The 19,850-nt window shown below is 38.0% G+C and overlaps 4 protein-coding genes across 9 annotated transcripts; 1 reads left to right on the top strand and 3 right to left on the bottom strand.

Moving 5' to 3' along the window:
* On the bottom strand, positions 734-4,708 carry LOC18767668 (pentatricopeptide repeat-containing protein At2g30780). Its single transcript, XM_007201094.2, has 3 exons — positions 4,126-4,708; positions 2,251-3,496; positions 734-1,180 (listed from the first exon to the last, which is right to left on the bottom strand). Exons 1-2 carry the CDS (start codon positions 4,558-4,560, stop codon positions 2,372-2,374), a joined length of 1,560 nt encoding a protein of 519 aa, XP_007201156.1. The 5' UTR covers positions 4,561-4,708; the 3' UTR covers positions 734-1,180; positions 2,251-2,371.
* Positions 5,693-10,695, top strand: LOC18766490 (LEC14B protein). 6 transcript variants are annotated; one of them, XM_020570484.1, is made up of 11 exons: positions 5,693-5,890; positions 6,059-6,150; positions 6,452-6,764; positions 7,054-7,173; positions 7,420-7,497; positions 8,222-8,398; positions 8,682-8,759; positions 8,979-9,154; positions 9,462-9,620; positions 9,844-9,904; positions 10,248-10,695. In XM_020570484.1, the coding sequence occupies exons 1-11, from the start codon at positions 5,825-5,827 to the stop codon at positions 10,461-10,463; spliced, it is 1,536 nt and encodes a 511-aa protein (XP_020426073.1). In that variant the 5' UTR covers positions 5,693-5,824; the 3' UTR covers positions 10,464-10,695. The 6 variants fall into 6 exon arrangements, with proteins under 6 accessions (XP_020426073.1, XP_007201155.1, XP_020426075.1 ...); XM_007201093.2 differs by lacking the exon at positions 6,059-6,150 and having other exon boundaries at positions 6,357-6,764; XM_020570486.1 differs by lacking the exon at positions 6,059-6,150 and having other exon boundaries at positions 5,694-5,890; positions 6,442-6,764.
* Positions 12,459-14,718, bottom strand: LOC18766698 (MDIS1-interacting receptor like kinase 2). Its single transcript, XM_020553843.1, has one exon. The coding sequence runs from the start codon at positions 13,961-13,963 to the stop codon at positions 12,755-12,757; it is 1,209 nt and encodes a 402-aa protein (XP_020409432.1). The 5' UTR covers positions 13,964-14,718; the 3' UTR covers positions 12,459-12,754.
* Positions 16,578-19,093, bottom strand: LOC18768959 (histidine-containing phosphotransfer protein 1). Its single transcript, XM_020553839.1, has 7 exons — positions 19,022-19,093; positions 18,792-18,875; positions 18,278-18,408; positions 18,078-18,146; positions 17,770-17,841; positions 17,165-17,237; positions 16,578-16,907 (listed from the first exon to the last, which is right to left on the bottom strand). The coding sequence occupies exons 2-7, from the start codon at positions 18,852-18,854 to the stop codon at positions 16,857-16,859; spliced, it is 459 nt and encodes a 152-aa protein (XP_020409428.1). The 5' UTR covers positions 18,855-18,875; positions 19,022-19,093; the 3' UTR covers positions 16,578-16,856.

Raw genomic sequence — 19,850 nt, 5'->3', positions numbered from 1 at the left:
AGATGACGAATTAACAATGATAAGCAATACCATTATGAATACTTATCCTTTTACTCTTTTAAATATATATGTAAATAATTATCCCCTGAATTTGTACATAATTAGACGGCAGGCGTAACATTGAGAATAAAATTTAATTCGAGTCTTTAATTTACTAAAAAAAAAAATCAGGAGGTAAATTGATATTTAGGGGGCAATTCCACAGTTTACCTTATATATTTTGCAATTGGGTCCAGCCACAGCATGGTATTTCATGCTTGTATGAAGTCATTTTATCAACACCTGAAGGTTGGATTTGCTTTCCCAATGAAAGAAAACAAAAGAAAAGGGCATTGCAATTGCACCCCAATGTTGTGAACTAGTGACGCATTCTGGGGTTTTTTGTTGGGGAAAAAAAACAAATAAATAATGAGCTCATTGATAAGAACGATTTTTGGCTGTATCATGAACATAAATACGTTATTTCTTCTATTCTGTTTGGTTAAATAAATGGGACAGTTTCATTGGAGATATAAGAAAGTAGATAGAAAAGTTGTAGAGGATTATTCTCATCAGTCTTTCTAGGGTAATGCTACCAGCACTCATTTAGATACTTGCACTTTAAAATGAATAAATCTTATAATTTTTTGGCACTCACAGAATTTAAGTGCAAATAGCACTGACCATTTTCTAAAGACAAGATATGTATTATATAGGAGGTGCTTGCTGAAACATTTAAACAACAGAAGAAATCTTTGGGAAGAATAACATGTGTTCACCTTTTTCAAAATTCATAAACAGATCCAGCAACCAAAACAGGTCAGTCTAGAAATGCCCTCAACATACATTTAAGGTGCAGTTGGATGGTCATCCTCCTAGAAAACAAAAGGAAAATATTAAATTGCTAGCAAAAATATTTAACATGCAACATCTGGAAGTCAGCTTCCAAGTATTATTTGCTCTTGTTTCAGATGTAATTTGATACATCATCTACAGCCTTCAAATACGTCAAGAACTATCTCTTCTTTGTCAATGTAATTTCTATAATAATTAGCAGATTCAATCACAAATGCTGGGACTTTCTGCAGGAAGACAGACGGCGGCGCCTCTTTGAATCTATGATGTCTTGGTGGAACTTATTTGGATTTCCATAGGCATTCAGCGGTTTGGTACACTTGGTCAATGAAATAATGTACAGATTCTGCAACCCAACGTAGTCAATCAATTGTGTGTATATGAAACCAATCTTATATAAACTGATGACAAAAACTGAAATAACATAATTCAAGAGCAATCACATGATTCGGTTTGACCCATAAAATACACAGAAAGAGGTTAAGAGTACCCAAATAAATAGTTCTCATTCAGACTAATGACAGTAACGTAGTTGCATGGGGGCCAATCATATAATGTCAATATCCAAGGAATTCGGGATGCGACAGCATCGATATTCATAAGCTTTTTAAAGTTACCCAGTGTTAGTTGGACATAAGAGTCCTTTGTTCCTTTTTTGGCATCTCAACAAAGGAACTCCATTCAGGTTCATCTGCGGTTATACTATTCACACTACATCTAGAATGATCTCTTGGCAAGGCTACACACATGCACTCACACTCACTCACATTTAAGTATATATTGTTCAACAATCAACAGAACACGGGTTACCAAGGTCAGCCCACAATATTTTTCATAATGTCAGTGGTGTGACATTATAGAACCGGTAAGTAATCTCAAAGGTGAAGCACAATTATCAATGAAATTCAACCACAACTAACTTATTGTACAAATTGCTGACTTAGAAGAAGCCTCCTAGTAATCAAGACAGGCCAGCACAGACTACTGCAATCAGCTCACACTGACTTCCCAAGTGTCTACCCAAAGCATGTGAATCATGTGATGTGTAAATTCTTCCATTCAAGGATCCTAAAATGCCATCAATATAACTTGTGGATCAATTCAATGGGCAGGTGATGAAAGATGGCTGTTTGACAAAGAAAACCTTGTTGAGCTGATTCATCTTTTTCAGTGAATCCAGGGTGGCACTTAGCCAGTTGATGAAAATAGAAAGGCTCTCAGTCTCCAAACATTTTGGAAAAGGGAAGAAAAGAAAGAAAGAGGCCAGACAACAATATATAACCATAGGATTCTAATCAGTTATATTAATAGGCAATGGCGGGCAATCATCCTGGACTGATATACATGTACTTACAACAAAAAATTCAGGCAAGGGAGTCAATACCAACAAGCCACTTTCTGAGGTAAGATGTGTACCTGTGAATAATGTGGAACCTCTGTTGCGCCTTATGGATGTAATGAACCATTCACAATGACTGGCTGAATGCTTTATGCAATTGCTGTCATCCAATATGCTCTACCAAAGTGGAAGGAAGAATCATGACAGCAATTCATCCAAAGGAACGTCATATCCATGCTTCCACATTAATCCTATTATTTTCGCAACCTTATATCTTTGACCACACCTTGAGTAGGCTTTGTACAATATCCAAAATGTTCTTTTGGTACAGCCCAGGTTAAAATTCTCCATCTCATTAAGCACACTCTCCATTTCTTCTAAGCGCTTTTGTGATGCATACATGACCATCTTACAATGATACAGGGACCTGAAAGTTCTCCACCTTGCCCATGCCGCACGCTTCACAAAATTTTCAAGTCTGTCCACTTCATTGCATCGGAAGTAACTTGAAATTATAGATCGCATCACACCTGTAGTAGTTACAGAGATTTTGTGCTCAAATGCCTCATCTATTGACTTCTCCATTGCCTCAAACCAATCCTCTTGAGCATAAACCCTAATCAGCAACACATTCAACCAAGGTCTGTATTCATTTTCTGGAATAAGTTTCATTAGCGAGTGAATCTTTTTCACTCTGTCTGCGGCAGAACTCTTGCAATAAGCACATATCATAGCTCTTATCAATGGGATTTCCTTGTCATTCACGTGATGTTTTACCAATTCATATGTCTCCTCCATCTTTACCAAATTACCTGCATGAGCATACCCTCGAAGCATTAGCAAGTGGGTGCTAGTATCAGGACTAACAGGGCCCACCTTCATATTTTGGAAAGTTTCTTCCATACTATCCCACATCCAAGCTGTAATATATCCAGCAATCAAATTGTTGTATGTGCTTAAATTAGGCGAGAGATTTAAATCATTTAAGCCCTGGAGAGTTGCCTCCATATGATCAACCAGCATCAACCGACCAAAGACGGAAATAAGAATATTGTATGTTACAATAGTGGGACTGCAATCTGGTTCCCTCTTGAGGTCCCGAAACAAAGACTGACATTTAGCAGCAAGACCATTGAACATATAAGCACTCATCAGTGCATTATAAATAGAAGTCGTCTTGATTCGCTTGTTTAGAGCCTCGGTAAATAACTCAACAGCAAGTTCAACATTCTTGGTTTTACCTGCCAATGTAATAGCCTTGGCATACTCCTCCGGCGTCATAGGAGTGCCACCAGCCACCTGCTTTCTTCTCCAATAAAAAACCTATAACATAAGCAAAACAGATGAAAAGAAAATAGATAATTAAAACCAACATTTCCAATAGATTTTACCTGAAATTAACATAGGTAAGGCACGGTAAAGATTAGCCATTCCCTACATTTAGTATTCATCTGTCTGTTGTTGTGGGTTTGTGATAATTTTCTACAGACGCAAGCACATCTCACGTAGACCAAATCAATTCCGTTGTGTTTTGTCTTTTAGATAGTCTTAAAAATTCAGAACAATTCACCATGCATATAGACTTCGAAAGAGCCCTAAGCAGGATAAACCAGGGGTAGAAACTTCTGCTGTGATTAAATTTTACAAAATCTGTTTGCATGTTAGCAGTGCATATTCTGAACAGAGAACTGAAAATGAGATATGCTATCCGTCAAAAACTCCTAGCATGCCTAAAACCCAAGCAATCTTTTTGAAAAGCAATTGGACCCATATAGATACACAATGGCATTTCAGCTGATTCTTATGCTGCATAATTAGTAAAATAAGCAAAAACTTATACTAAATGCACATCAAACAAACCACTGGGATTACATATATCATATATACCACGCCTAAAACCGAAAAACTTTGACCTTTTAGTTTGAAGTCTCAAACTTTATGAGGGAAATTACCTCCACGGCTAAATGGGGCCACGAACGTAACTGGTTCATAAGCTCAACGACAGCGTATCCATTCCCATAGCTCGAAAAGAAAGAAGAGCCCTTCTCTTCCAAAACCCTAACAAACTCGTCAGAGTCCCCACTATTTTGAACCAGTTCGTCCCTCAACTGCGTGACCTTGTGCACCAGATCCTCTCTGGCCCTCAGGTCTTGGGGCGAGGGCTTGTCGATGAACAAACCGATGATGCTTGGGAAGGAGGTGGGGGAAGATGAAGATGGAGAGGAAGATGAATGGTTCTGGGCATTGACATCGCGGGTGAATCTGTAATTAGGGGAGTTGGTGAGGGTGAGATTGTAAGGAGGTAAGGTTTTGGTTTTGGAAGAGCATCTGTGGCGGCAGAGAAGCTCTGATTGGGCGGCGTCTGATAGCTTCCAAACTCGCTTCATTGCTTGGTGTTAGCGGCGACCGTTGTGTGCATCTTCTGGGTTTTACCAGGGTTTTTCTCTCTGCCTGTCGATAGACTACCCGGCGGCCAATGGTCCAACACCAATGTTTGGGATTTGGTTTACTATTTTCTTATTGTCTTATTTCTCTTTCCCCTAAATTAATACAAAGTAACAAATCACATTTTATTTATAGATTATCATATAAGAAAATGAAGAAAAAAGAGATAGAAAAGTTGGTTGGGTTGGGCTAAATAGGTATGGATTTCGGCCCATATGCTTCACATAATGTGGGTTGGTACTCGACCCATCTAGGCAGGCCCAGTATGCGTTGCTTTTATTGATAAGCCCAAATCAAGGCTCCAAACCAACCTTCCGATCTCAAACCCATTCAGCCCACAAACTATTAGGTTCGGTTTGGTCACAACCCACAAAGATGTGGGTGGCTTTTTCCTAAACAAAAAGCTTTTGGTTTTTGGTTTTTTTTTTTTTTCTCTTCAAACGATATTGAGAAGAGAGGAATCAAAATCGAACAATGTTGGAAAATTAAACTCCTCCAACTTCCAAAAAAGTGTGTGTAGTGTATCATGTATGCACTTATAAACAAGTTCGTTTACATTACCATATCGTACTCAATACAATCACCTAAAAATATCATATTCGTTGAACCTAATTTACTACTTGCAAGCTCATCGTAGCTCATTACACGACACATTTGCCCATCAAATAGTGCAACACCTACATTGATCATAGTTCCTATTTAAACCATAGAAAAATCGGAATCAAAGAAATTATTGTATAGGTAAAACCAAAGCATATGTATCTATGATGTCATAGCGGCCACAAGAAAAGAAGAAACGAAAGAGAAAAAAAATAACACAAAAGTGAGGATATATTGCTACCAATTAAGTAAATTTAGGTTTTAATATAGCCAATTTTTTTTTTTCATTTTTGAAAAAAGTCAAAAATTTTTATAAAAAAACAAAAAAACCTCTCAACTTTCAAATCAAAGACATGCAAATGTAAATTTTTTTTTTTAAAATCCAAAAATAAATAAGAATAATTTTATCTATTTTATATTATTTTAAAAAATTTATCTCTCCTTTGAATTTTAAGTCTCCCTAAAAATTAAACCCCCAAAAGTGAGGCAGTGAAGCCTACAGTCGCTCTTATCGAAGCCGAAGCTGAAGCTGCTTGCTTTACAAATTTCAAAGCTTGGCGTTGGCATTAATCAACAACAAGAAGTCTCAATATTTATTTATTATCCATGTCGATGTGCACATGCACAGTGAAAGAAAGCCCCCTCCAATTCAAGTCTCTTTCTTCACAACAGGTGAGTCTCTCTCTTCTTTGTCGCCGACGCCGTTAATTGAATTTCTTTCATTCATGGACTTTCTTAAATTGTTCTAATCAGATTAGTCTAACTGGTAAATGGTTCGTCAAGAAATTTTCCTCTGCATTGGTTATGGCTTAGTATGATAGGATATAATTCAATTTGCAGATGAGGGTAACGGTGTTCTCAAGGTTTAGGTTGTTGGGTTGGAAGCTTGTTGTCGTATTTGTAAAATTTCCCAAGAAAGGAAGTAGCTTGAGGTGTGTGCTTACGAAATAGGAACAAGATTAGCTACTTGGTTGGTTGTCCTTATATTTCTTTTGGTGTTATGGCTTATACTTGTAGGATTGGCGTGATTGGGATGCTTTTTTTTAGTGTTTTCAAGGTTCGGCTATATTGTTAGTCCTTAAAATGTGTTGTGCAAAATCATATTGCTTCTGGGCTTAAACTCAGATACATATCACAGCCGCTGCGGCTGCAGTTTGATGAATTTGATGAGATGGGCTATTCACTGAGTAGATTGACCCTAGAATCTGACCATTTTGATGAAGTTGGTAGCAGTCAAACATCCGGCAAACTCTTGCATAATCTAGAGCATGAAGTGGCCCAACTCACGAAGTTAAGGTCAGCACCCCATGAGCGGCTCAACCAAATTGGACCGGGGAAGCGGGACCTGCCCGTTTCCGTGGTCAAGATGCTGGCTGGTCGAGAAGGTAATTATTCGGGAAGGGGAAGGTTCTCTTCTGCAGATCGTTGTCATGTTCTAAGTAGATATTTGCCAGTGAAGGGTCCTGGGCTTGTTGACCACATGCCCAGCCGAGCATATGTCTCACAGTTTTCAGCAGATGGATCTCTTTTTATTGCTGCGTTTCAGGTAACATGTTTACTGACTGCACTTGAAGCTAAATTTGGCAAATTTGGAATAAGATGACCATCCTGACCTCTATTTTTTTGTTGAGTTCATCTGTTTGCTCATAAAACCCAATATTTAAAGATAGTTGTGCTGTTTCTTCAGTTCCAAAGCAGAAAAAAATGGACTTAAGATTACATAAATCTCAAAAATGGACTTAAGATTACATAAATCTCTAATGCCGTGGTTGCTACTTGTTAGTGATGCTATAGGCTTGCTTGAATTTTAGTTGTTGCACACATGTTGGTTGCAGGATAGCCAGATTAGAATATACAATGTGGATAAAGGGTGGAAAATACAGAAGAACATTCATGCGAAAACTATGCGATGGACCGTCACTGATACGTCTCTTTCCCCAGATCAACACCATCTTGTGAGGCCCTGTATATTCTTAATCTTAATTTCATGTAAAATGGTATCTTTGCCCTTACATAGTGAAACAAGAAATCATGATAAATGAAATAAGGGGAAGGATTTCAAACTACTACATGGACTTATCAAACACTAAATATATAGAAATTGGAATCAATGAAAAAAATTTCACAATGGCCAGGGGTACACATAGCAATGTCTCTCAATAATTTTATCTTTATTTTTACGTTGTACTCTGATATTTCAGGTTTATGCGAGTATGTCACCTATTGTTCATATGGTTAATGTGGGATCATCTCAAATAGAGTCTCTTGCAAATGTAACGGTATGAAGTGCAATTGTTCCCAACACTTCAATTTGAATGGGTGTTGTAATTTTTTTGGGAAGATCTCATGCATACTGCAAAATAAAAACACATTTTACGCTTACCAGCATAGTATGTCATCATTATCCTGGGCTAACTGTACTCTCTTAAATTAGCTTTCCTAGATATTCTATTTTTCAACATTTTGCTCATCTTCTCATGGAAGATTCTAATTATTTGAAACTAAAAAAAGAAAAGTAATGGTGAGTGTTTTAGATCCTTGCTGATGTATTCTAAGATCCTAGGCTTATCTGTATTGATCGAAAATATTTGGTCCATGTACATGCTCCCTGTCAAAACTGTACTACAGCTATCACTCAGTCACATTGATTGGATGATTCTCATGTTATTTCAGATTGGAGAAAAAGAAACATATAACTGATTAAATAGAATAATATTGTTATTTTTTAGCACAATTACCATGGCCTTGAGAATATGGGAAAGAAAAGATGTCAACGGTGAATATCATCTGAACTCACTGAGACAAATATCTGTCATCATTGCTTTATATGCTATTACTTGATTGCATCTTTCTTTAGGGGGTGCAAAAATGGTGAATGGTAGATATTGCGGGTATAAGATTTCTTCTGAAACCAGGATTTATTTTCCCTTCTATAATAGGTTTGCTTGACATTCACAGAATTCTTTTTATAAAAAAACATTCAGAGAATGATTTCTTTTGCAGGAGATCCATGAAGGTTTGGATTTTTCCTCGGGTGATGATGGAGGGTACTCGTTTGGTATTTTCTCCATAAAATTCTCAACAGATGGACACGAACTTGTTGCTGGAAGTAGTGATGACTCCATATATGTTTATGATCTTGAAGCCAATAAACCCTCCCTTCGAATTTTGGCACACACGGTATAAGCATTTCTAAACGCCTCAATGATTCTATCTTCTTGTTCTTGATTGTATTTTACTTATTGCTCTCTAGTCCTTGACTCCGCTAAGGAAGTGGGGCTGGGTGCCTCAGCCCTTTCAACCACCCACACTAATTAGTCACCAAATGTCTTTTTTTCTTCTTTACCTTCTAGTATTTTCTTGGAGTTTTTTGTCCTCATATTGAGGAACACTGAAATGTAATGTGGTGACTGCTCTTTGATGGGATCTTAGGGGTCGTAAATTTGATTGGTTTCTTTTGCAGTCTGATGTGAACACCGTATGTTTTGCCGATGAAAGTGGCCATCTTATTTATTCTGGAAGTGATGATACTCTCTGTAAGGTAAATTTGATGTCCACATGCTGGCACTCCATTGAAGTACTTCTAATTTTGAGTTTCCCTTGTACATAAATACATCTTGGTAGACATTATGTGTATTTCACAGAATTCATACTTTAGAATTCGCAAAGTTGTAGTTATAGAGAAGTTTTAAGGAAGTCATTATTATTTGACTTACCTGAGATGAATGAGAAAACTCCTATAAGGTATAGCTTTGTGTAGGTGTGGGACAGACGTTGTTTTAAAGCTACGGGGAGGCCAGCAGGAGTCTTGACGGGACACCTAGAAGGTATTACATTCATTGACAGCAAGGGAGATGGTCGTTATTTCATTTCAAATGGTAAAGATCAGGCCATTAAACTTTGGGATATTAGGAGAATGACTTCTAAGGCCACCTGGTATGTTCACATCCTAGCTTCTCACGGTGCTCTTCTAATCATACATGTATAAGTTTTCCTTTTATTTTTATGTGTCCAGTAGTTGATCATGGTCATGAAATTTTATTATCTATCTGTGTGAACGCGATCTTATTAATTCTGTTATATAAACACCCGATATGATATTTTTTCACTTCTTAAATCAAGATCAGAATTGCAAATTTGTTTGCTGGGTCTGCAGGAAAGTTTGGTCTCTTGCAATTTCCAGTTATGGTTTCCAAAATTAATCACTGTTGCGAGAAAGTAACAATCCTTCAATTTATTCCAGCATTCCAGGGCAAAGGAGTTCTGAATGGGATTACAGATGGATGGACTACCCACCCCAGGCCAAAGATATCAAACATCCATCTGATCAATCAATAGCTACATATAGAGGTCATTCAGTCTTGCGTACGCTTATTCGCTGCTACTTTTCCCCCGCATATAGGTAAGCACTAATCATAATCTTTTTATTCATACTTCTCTAGAGGTCCAGAAGCTGGTTTCATATCACCGTTGAGTTTCTTTGTTCAAATGTGATTGGTGATCTTGAAATTTAACCTACTTTTGCATTAATGCGATAGGTACAATTTTGAATGAGTAATATTCAACAGATTTCGAGTTAATCAAACTTGAGCTTTTAACATACTTGATCTTCATGAAATTTGCAGCACTGGACAAAAGTACATCTACACTGGATCACATGATTCTGGCGTTTATATATACGATTTGGTATGTGGTACATGTATTAGTTATTTAGAGCTGCACATTCTATTTTTTTTTTTCATCTGGTTCCAGACCTGAGTTAATGGATCAGGATACTCCTACTTATCTAGACTTCAAATGAAAGGAGATTAACACTCACCAGTTCATGAGACTTTTGGATAAAAACTGCAACGTATTCATGTTAGGTTTTTCCCAATCTTACCACCAATCCGGTGTGCTGATGTCAATGCTCAAGTGCCAAGTCTGTGGCTTGTGCCACTCTGGAATGCTTGCTTTTTCTTTACTCCCCCTAGCCCCTGAAGATTTCATGACTTAACTTATGGTAATTTCTTTGGTTAACTCTATGTAGGTAAGTGGAGCCCGAGTCGCGACACTCAAGTATCATAAAGCACCTGTAAGAGATTGTAGTTGGCACCCCTATTACCCAATGCTCGTGAGCTCTTCTTGGGATGGGGCTGTTGTTAGATGGGAGTTCCCAGGGAAAGGAGAAGCACCAGCACCAGCACCAGCACCAGCACCAGCATCTTTCAGTAGAAACAGAATCTGGAGGAGACATTTTTCTTGAACTCAGGAGTGATATTGCAGTCAAGACGCAGTTTTGTTCAGGACACAATAATCTGGCGAATGTATGATGATTCCTCAAGTTGTACCTATACCAATGAAATAAGCCCCGCCCCTTCTTTTGTAATAAGCATATGCACGAAATTCAGTTGTAAATAAATAACCAAGTATGTGTTAATTTTGATCTTGCAAAACATCCTATTTGTGTACCTGTTCTTGTTATTTTGCTACTTTTACTCGATATGTATAAGCCATTTCAAAAAGAATATATGCGAATGCAAATGAAAAACAGGAAAAACAGTAACGGGAAGGAAATAAAACCAAGTAAATTTCATAGTTGAAAACAGTAAAATGGATTGGAAAAAGAAAAAAAGCTTATTAATAACACAGAAATTGTTAAGGGGCCAAAAAGAAAATTAGTACAGGAATACCTCAATCATCCTGTCTACGGTCTACCCCCCACCCCATGATGCAATTTGAGGGGAGGTGACATAAACAAGAAAGGGCCCCTACTTAGGTAATCGATAAAAATTTTTTAAAGCAGGCACTGCAATTGAATAATAACATAATCAATGAGGAACCCTTCTTGGAAAAGACAATTAGTTAATATAATTAATTAATGATGCAGAACCATTACAATTATGAACAAATGTTAAAAGGCATGGCCCCACTTTATTGCAATATTATTTTTGTAACCCCCTATGATCCATCCCCTCCCCTCCCAAAAGATAAAAAAAGAGGAAGAAATGTCTTGTTATACAAGCTTAACAGAAGATCATTTGGTAGGTAGGCAGCAGATTCTTGTTATACAAGATTAACAGAGACTGCCTTCCTGCCCAAGCTTCACAGAATCCAATTACCAAACCAAAAGCATGTTTTTTATTTTCTTTCTCACAACACAAATTCCATATTCCAGTAATTTTCTAAACCCAGACAGTAGACACTGTAGACACAGAATATATATCCCAGCCCAGCATTAGGTTATGGATTTAATGAATTGGGTTTGACTACTTGTGCCAAAAGAGCTCATAATAATAATAATATTCCATTCAAGGGAAATGCCTTTCAAACCTTTTGGCAGAAGCCAAACAAAAAGAAGAGACAACAAATGAGTCAATTGCTTCAATTTCTTTTTCTTTTTTGTTTGTTAAAGTGTGTCATAGATTGACACTTGTGCTGACTGCTAGCTTTGTTCATGTGCTGTCATCTCTAACCCCCACCTAATCCCAGCTACCTTCACATGTCCTCTTCTTCCATGGCTTTGCAGTTTGCACATTGCATTTCTCAAGAAAGAAACAAAGGGAACATATTCAGTTGATGGTTTGGTTAAGTTTTTACAGGTAAATATATGCACCAGCCAGCCAACCACCACCCACCATCCCAAAAGTTAAAAAGGAACCCAACTTTGAGTTATATTTTATGTTATCTAATCGCATATATGCAAGTTATGATATTGAATAATGTTGCTTCACATTTCACTCAACTAGTCTTTTGTAACTGGCTCCAATGATGGCTAATTTTGGGGAGAAGAAGCCCGTGCATAGCAAAAGCCGAAAAGCAGAGTTACCTGCATTGGCACTTGCGGTCCTTCTTCATCTTTCTATCAAAAATAACGAAAAGCAAATCAAGAAAATGATGTGCATGCTCTTCTTGAATGAGACACATCACGACTCGGAAGAACTCAGAAGCTGTTGCTGCTCTCATCAACAACACAGATGAAATTCTGCTGTTTTTTTGGCACAAAAACTTGTTTTAGCTTCAAACTTGACAACTTCTTCAAAAAAGATAACCCTCAATCTCCATGGTTGATAGACATATACATGAGGGTTGGATTGGATTCACTCCTCTTTTCATCCCTTAAATCAAATGTTTTTTGTTCTCATCAGTTCACGAATTCTAAAGTAAAACAAAATCCAGCATATGTCACCTTACATCCAAGTTCGAATCTTCCTCTCCGTAGATTAGATTAATTATTTATATAAGAAGTAAAACAAAAACCATGAGAATAATTAATTATCACAATAATAATATACCATAAAATACATTCACAGAGTCTTGCAAAAAATTCTTCATATTTAATAATAGAGTAGAGCATTAATTTCCCCTACATAGTTACACTATTAATTTCTGAATATCCACAAATCTTCTTTTAATTCTTATTCATCATTCATCATTTTCTACTATTTTCCCCAAAAATAAATAAATGAATCTAAAGCAACCCACCGCCCACAAAATATAGAATATATTAAATTTTAATAAAAACAAAAATATTAACGCCCATCCGAATTTCCCACTTTACCCCCTCCACTCGTTGCACTGCGCTGTCGGCCTAGTCTTCTGCTTCCCAGCCTTCAATGGGCACGGCGTCTGTAGGGGCGGGACCATGCAATTATACTGCAGACACAGCGAGCTGCTCACTGGAATCTCAGCCGTCGGATTAATCTGAATCCCAGTAAGAAAATTGTGCTGCAGATACAGTATCTGTATATTCGCAGCCAGTAACCGATCCACGAAACTACCCGGAACCTGACCCGTGAACCGGTTGTTATTCAGGTACAGACTCTGTACGGTAGAGAACAACGGTGAGATTTCACCCGATAACCGATTGTAGCTGAGATCAATGGTCGATATTGAAACCTGACCATCCGGTTGGACCCGGCCTGAAAACATGTTTCTCTGCAGCTGGAGATTGGTGATTGGGTATGTGAAGACCCGACCCGGAATCGTACCCGTAAACTGGTTCATACTGAGGTCGAGATAGTTGAGCTGGCCTAGCCGGTTCAGGAGGCCGTCGACCGGACCGGTTAGCCGGTTCCAGGAGAGAGACAGGTATTGGAGAGAAGGAGGGAGGGAGTTGGGAGCGAGCGAACCGGAGAGGTCGTTGTGCTTCAAGTCGAGCCGGGTTAAGGTTTGGGAGGCAAACGGAGGGACCGAACCGGAGAGGCGATTGTGGCAGAGAATGACGTTGGAGAGCTCTGGTAAGGTTCCGATAGCTGTAGGAATTGCTCCGGCGAACAGGTTGTAGCTGAGGTCGAGTGTTCTCAGGTTGCGTAGCTGACCGAGACCCGCAGGAATCTGACCGGAGATGAAGTTGCGGCTGACGGCGAGGAACCGGAGGCTCTTCAACTGCGAAATGGATTGCGGCAGAGCGCCGAAGATCCGACCCGGAACCACCGAGAGCTCGGCGAGTGCAGAGAGCTTGCCAACGGCAGGGTCGATCCGACCCGTTAGTCCCGGAGCTCCGGCTCTGGGGTCGCCGAGGTTGAGAGCTATCACCTTATCGGAGTCGCAGTACACGCCGGCGAAGTTGCAGGGGTCGGAAGTGAAGTCCCAGGAAGCGAAGTAGTTGGAGCCAGGCATGTCATTGAGAGATTTGCGAATGGATTGCAGAGCCAAGAAATCAACCGGGTCGAGAATGGCGAAGGCGATGGGATTACACTGAAGCAAACAGATAGAGAACAACGCAATGCACATAAAGCTCTTAACCCTCTGACTCTCCGCCATTACAGGTCAAGTCAACTGGGTTGAGTGAAAGAAGAAGGCTTTGTGTTGTGGGTTTTATAGCAGAGAGAAAGGTTGAGCTTTTAGGGAAGAAGAGGTTGGAGAAAACACTTTTTGGTGAGAGGAAGCTACAGATTTCTCGTGGGAAATAGCGTGAAAGCTGTAATGGAAAAAGTATGGAGTTGGTGATGATGACCAGTATGAGGTTCAGCATCCAAATAGCAAAAATGATGGCTTTGGCTTTGGCTTTGGCTTGGAGAAGAAGGCAATTATTTAGTCTTGTATTGTATTCTACTACAATCTGAGCTCTCTCAAAGCTTTTCTTTTTCTCTGAATATTTTTGGGTGCTGGCTTCTCAGAGAAGACGCAATCACTCACTCTGCAACTTACTACAGAGCACTGCAAGGCTCTTAATTTTTTATTTTTTTATTTTTGTTATTATTAATATTTTACTGTTTTTGTTTTCTTTATTGGGGCTTGGGATCGGGATCAAACGGTTGTCCGAGCCTACGTGCTTAGGCGGAACCTCAGGTTCGGGTACCAGCTTGGCAACCGATGAAATGCGGGGATCACGTGACCTTGCCGCAACGTCATCAATAGCACGTGGGAAGGTAGAGGGCCTAGTGAAACTGTGATCTGATGTGGAAACTATTTGCCAGCTAGATTTGGTTCCTTCTTAGGAAATGATACTACTAGTCGTTTTTAGGGCTCGGATTCCTAGTCGTAATTTACTTTTGCTTGCTATTAGATTATAAATTAGAATGGTATACTTAGATTATAAATTCCTACTTTTGCTTGCTATTACTTTTCCTACTCCTTTTTTAATTCCTTTTCTAATCTTCTGTTATTAGATTATAAATTAGAACACGGTCACGTTGATAATGAATTATAACTCAATTGATTAAAAACATTCCTTTGTAGATTAAAAGTTTCGTATTCAAATTATTCATCATCTAATACGCTTGTATTATCAAAAGTTTTATTTCATAGTTAAACTACCAGAAAATTACTCAAAAATATATAATGACTTTGATATCTTTATCACTGAGGAAATGTTTTGGGAAAGAAAAACTTTAGTAATAGTAAGTGAGATTTGATTTTGGATTTTGGAGTACATAAAAAGCTCACAAAAGCCCGAAGTCCCACTGCAAGAACATTTCATTATGGTCTCTATAGATGCGCAAGTACATGATGGTATGGGGTAACTTTTGCTTTCTATGAATTTTGTGGTATTTTTGTAATTATGTAGCCTGCCAAACTTCTTCAAAAGCCTCAATTCTCAAACAAATTTATTCACCATAGCTTTCATGATTTGATCTACACCCACTGTTTTTAATTACTATTGTACCAAAATCTTTTATGAAGTTTCCATGCACCTCTCAATCAATATCCCAGGAATGGTACAAAATTAAAATTCCCAATGGCCATTCTGACTGCTTATTTTGTATTTTCAGTTGGCATTTACTTCTCGAAACTTGCTCTCCTTTTTCCTTGAGGTGGCTTGGACCCAAAGAAAGGTGAGCCCCATAAAACAAAACAAAACAAACCAAACCAAACCAGCATCAATGGGAGGAGTCAAAGAAGTTGGTAAAAGTTACGAACTTCACAATCTCACATAACTTGGTGTTCACTCCTCCTTAGCTCTTTCTTGATATCACAACTGCCTCCCTGGCTCAAGTCAAAAAGTTACCAAGAAAACCACACTACAATTCCATGTCAAAGGCTGTCAAACAAGTATTAGAACCTTTGATTTGCTTTAAACTATTACAAATCACACCAAAATATATATGTATTTATTGCTATGCAAGCATGAATTGGCACACTTTGGCAGGTAGGTAAAAACACACAAAAATTTGTATGCAAAATTTATCACGCACGCACTACACACCGTAATTGGCTAAAGATAACAAAATAGTGCTATCCCATTTCACACAAATATTTCTTGTTAAAAAATAAGCAGCAAGCTAGCAAACCCCCATATGCAATGAAGCCCCCACAAAACAATGGTAGTATTTTGTTGGGTTGTGAGCAGATGACACCACCCACCCCAACAACTAAAACATCCACACATTCCCACTCATGGTTTTGGTTTAGGATATGGTAATGGTTCCATGCCATGCCAGAGACTGTTGGGCATTGCACTCTTTACCTTACATTAGCAGCATCCGCATTTATGAAACTTATTTGTGCGGTCCCTTTCTTCCACCTACACCACCTTCCGCACAAAATGAGCTTCATTCCCTCCTTTCTAGCTTCAAGTACCACAAGAAGCTGAGATGCGTATGTGTGCGTGTAGCAAGATAGCAAACTCTGATGCATACATGATAGTGGGTTTTTGTCCTCTCTCAAGATTTTTAAGCATTTATGGTTTATTGGCTTCTGTTCATACAAGCTACAAATACATCAACGATGGCAAAAGATGCTCTAAAACTGGTGGCCTGTAGGTATTAATTGTAGAAAAACGTCTTGGCTTAACTTTTAACTTTATATGTGACCAAGCAGTTTGTGTAGGTCTTAATCTCATGAAACAACAGGGTCCCCAAAAAAAATTGATAAGAAAAAGAAAAAAAATTTCCATCCAAGATGCTGATGTGGTGGGCTGCAGGAGATCATTTCACCAATTGGATCATATGGGCTTTGGCCATAACTCAAGTTCGATAATAACAACTTCCTCAGTAAGAATGATGATAAAATGATGTTTAGAGTCTCAGAACAGAGCCTTACATACTCTAAGCAAGTTCTTAAGCTACATTGTTACCAAAACGCTAGGGGGGACGTAGGAAACTTTTCACTAAGTCAAAGTAAATTCAATCTTAAAACTAAAAGAACTCCGGTAAATTATGCGACATCCCATATTTCTCGACGTTTTTCCTAGCAGGGGATTCTTTCAAAGAATTTATTCCATAATAGGAATTGACCCGCCGGCAGCCACGATCTGTTGCTCCAACTACAGTAACCAAAGGGGGCAACGTCAATGGATGATTGAAGATAGGCAGAGAAGCTAATGTAAAATCCATATTGAGATTGTTCAAAGGCAGCAATGCAATGATTCTTTGGAGAATCCCAAGGGATGAATATGTCAAGGTAAGAACATAAGTTATCTCCCCTAGCTCACAAGCATGACTATGCCAAGATTTCCCTTTGGATAATCAAGAACATCTTGGCAAATACCAGCTATCTCAAATAGAATTTTCATGTACTTACCATAAATAAGTATTCAAGCTTGCTCTTCAATGCAGAGCTTTCTTGTTGTACTTGTTGCAAACATCTCAAACACCTGCATCAAACAATATCTGAATCACATTTAGGTGCAACTGCCATGCCACAACCCCTTTCTTCATCGTTAGGGTCAAGTAAAAACACAAGAAATACAAGTCATACACATGATACCAAGTTCACTTAATTACAGTGGATTCAGCAAAATTGCAACGTTAGTGTAGTTAGATTATCAATTTTCCTTCAATTGAATAACAAAGACTTCCGAAGTTCTAGTCCTAATTTTATAATTGCATCGTTAACAAAGGCAGAGCACCCGTTGACTAATTTCCAATTTGATGGTACTTCTGAAAAATAATATATATCATAAATCAATCGATCTTGGTTCAGCCAACAGTTGCAGATATTGATATTCATGAAAAGAAAAAAACTGCTCAAACTTGAATAAATTCATCGAGGCATGTGTGGCAAAAATTTGTGTCAATACCGTAAACTGATGGCGCCACTTCAAGTATTAAGTGGCTAAATTTTCAGGCTTACAATGAAACAGAAAAAAAAAAATGAAAATATCAGCATGAAGCAAAACTACTTACCCTTCAAGGTTCTGGGCCTCACAAGAATTTCTGAAGTTGATGCATACATTTTTAAGTCTTGATGCACCTATCCTGTAAACCACCGAATTCTATGATCAATTAATCACTTCAAAAAGAACAAGAAAATGAGAAAAAAATTAATGTACAACTCCAGAGCTAGGTAATCCAAATTTCAAATAACAAGCAGACCAGTTTTTAGTTTTTTTATGCTCCATATAAGCACTATCATTTGCACCTTGCAGCAAGCCAGGCATTTGAATTGAAAGAAAACAGAGAATAAAACAAAAAGTAATAGAGCTTGGACATACCAGGCACTGCTACCCTTGAATTGATGGACGTACGCATCTACCTGTTTGAAATTCACAACATTCTGTTCTCTACAAAAACAAAGAAAATCCAATTAAAATTGTTTCACCTAGCTACCACTACAGCCAAAAAATAGGAATAAAAAATCTCCAAAGTGAAGCAAACCAGAACAACACTTGAAGGTTAAGACAAAAAAACTCACAGAGCCCTGCCCATATTGTTGAGAAGCTTCTCAGAATCTTGAAAGAAAAGAGAAACAACCTCAACCACAAAATCTGGGCTGCTTTCATCCTGGAGCTTCTTTAGCTGTGCAAACTGATCGTCCAAGAATCCCTTTTCACCACCAAAAAAATCCAATCATCAAAATTCCTTCAACGACCCAAAATTCAAAAACAAAAAGGAGAAAACAAATCCAGTTTTGAACAAAATAACAGTTTGTTCTGAAGAAAGATCCATTTGTTTCTATAAACAACTTATCCTTTTAATCCGAAACAATAAAAGCGTCAAACAATATGAAAGTTCCTAACTTTACACACGAACTAATCTTATACTCCAAACAATGAAGTTTCTTTTGCTGAAATAAACGAAACCCAGAAATCTTTATCCCTATAAACAGACAGAGGTCGACAGAGAAAACCCAGTAGAAATCCCAATCATCATCATATTAACGAAACTTGTAGAAAAGGGAAAGGAAAAAAGAAAAAGAAAGCAGAAACCTCTCGGCGCAGAGACTGGGTGTAGTCGAACCACTGTTTCTGCCACTGAGTCACAGCATCCATGGTTGCTTTCTTGCTCAGTTGCTGCTACAAGTTACAGCCACAGATGACTCAAAAACGATAGTGTGGAAATTGGCATATCACAAACGGCTTTGACCCTCGACTTAACTTATAAGGTTGTACAAGAAAAGAGTTACAAACGTGTGAAATCTTGAAAACGCTTAACTGACCTGCCACTGCCAGAGAAGATTTTGGTCAATATCACCGGAAACAGCTCTATCTTAATTAATTTCCAAATAATATAAAATGTCTATCTTAGTTAGTTAATTACCAAATGAAAAGGGACAACTAATCATCTCGCTTATTAGTTTATTCGTTATTATTATTATTATTTTGGTTATGTTTTTCCTCCTAACATATATATATATATAAGGGTTTAAAATTAAGTTAATTGGTCATGACAGTGAATTATTCCATTGAATCTAAAGTTGAGTTCTTCTGTTTGTAAATTAAATTCATAAATTAATTTATAATAATTTAAAATATGGCGTGCATATACTAAACTAAAATAAAATAAACGAGGGTGCATTGGCACCGCGCAAGTGGTATGAGGTGTCCTTGACTGCTTTTGTATTTATGTTTGCTTGAAATTGAAAACCATGTCATTGTCTCAGGCTTGCAAGCAATTACGGCCTGAACCAATGAAGACCATTCTATGTGTTGGTGGGGCGGTGCAATACGCATGGAGATGGAGAGGATCCATATCCACCTAAGCAATAATGATATGGTTATTTTTTGCTAAATCTGGTTTGATGCCTAGTCTAGAGAGACCACCCATTTTTATTAACTTCGCATCAAAGGACACAAGTCAAGCGCACGGCCAAATCATGAAACTTTAGGAAAGCCTCTACCAATACCAACCAATCATACAGAGCTATACTAGGAATTTTATATTAGCTTTGCTTTGGCATCGCTAATTTAGGAAAAAGCCCAAATCTGGATATCCTTTCCCTACTTGACCCAATATTTAGGACTGGGTACAATTTACATAGCACAACA

Source organism: Prunus persica, chromosome G8, assembly GCF_000346465.2.
Source record: "Prunus persica cultivar Lovell chromosome G8, Prunus_persica_NCBIv2, whole genome shotgun sequence".
Lineage (NCBI taxonomy): Eukaryota > Viridiplantae > Streptophyta > Magnoliopsida > Rosales > Rosaceae > Prunus > Prunus persica.
Note: the sequence above shows the minus strand (reverse complement) of the source record. Positions and strands in the feature narration are given on the sequence as shown.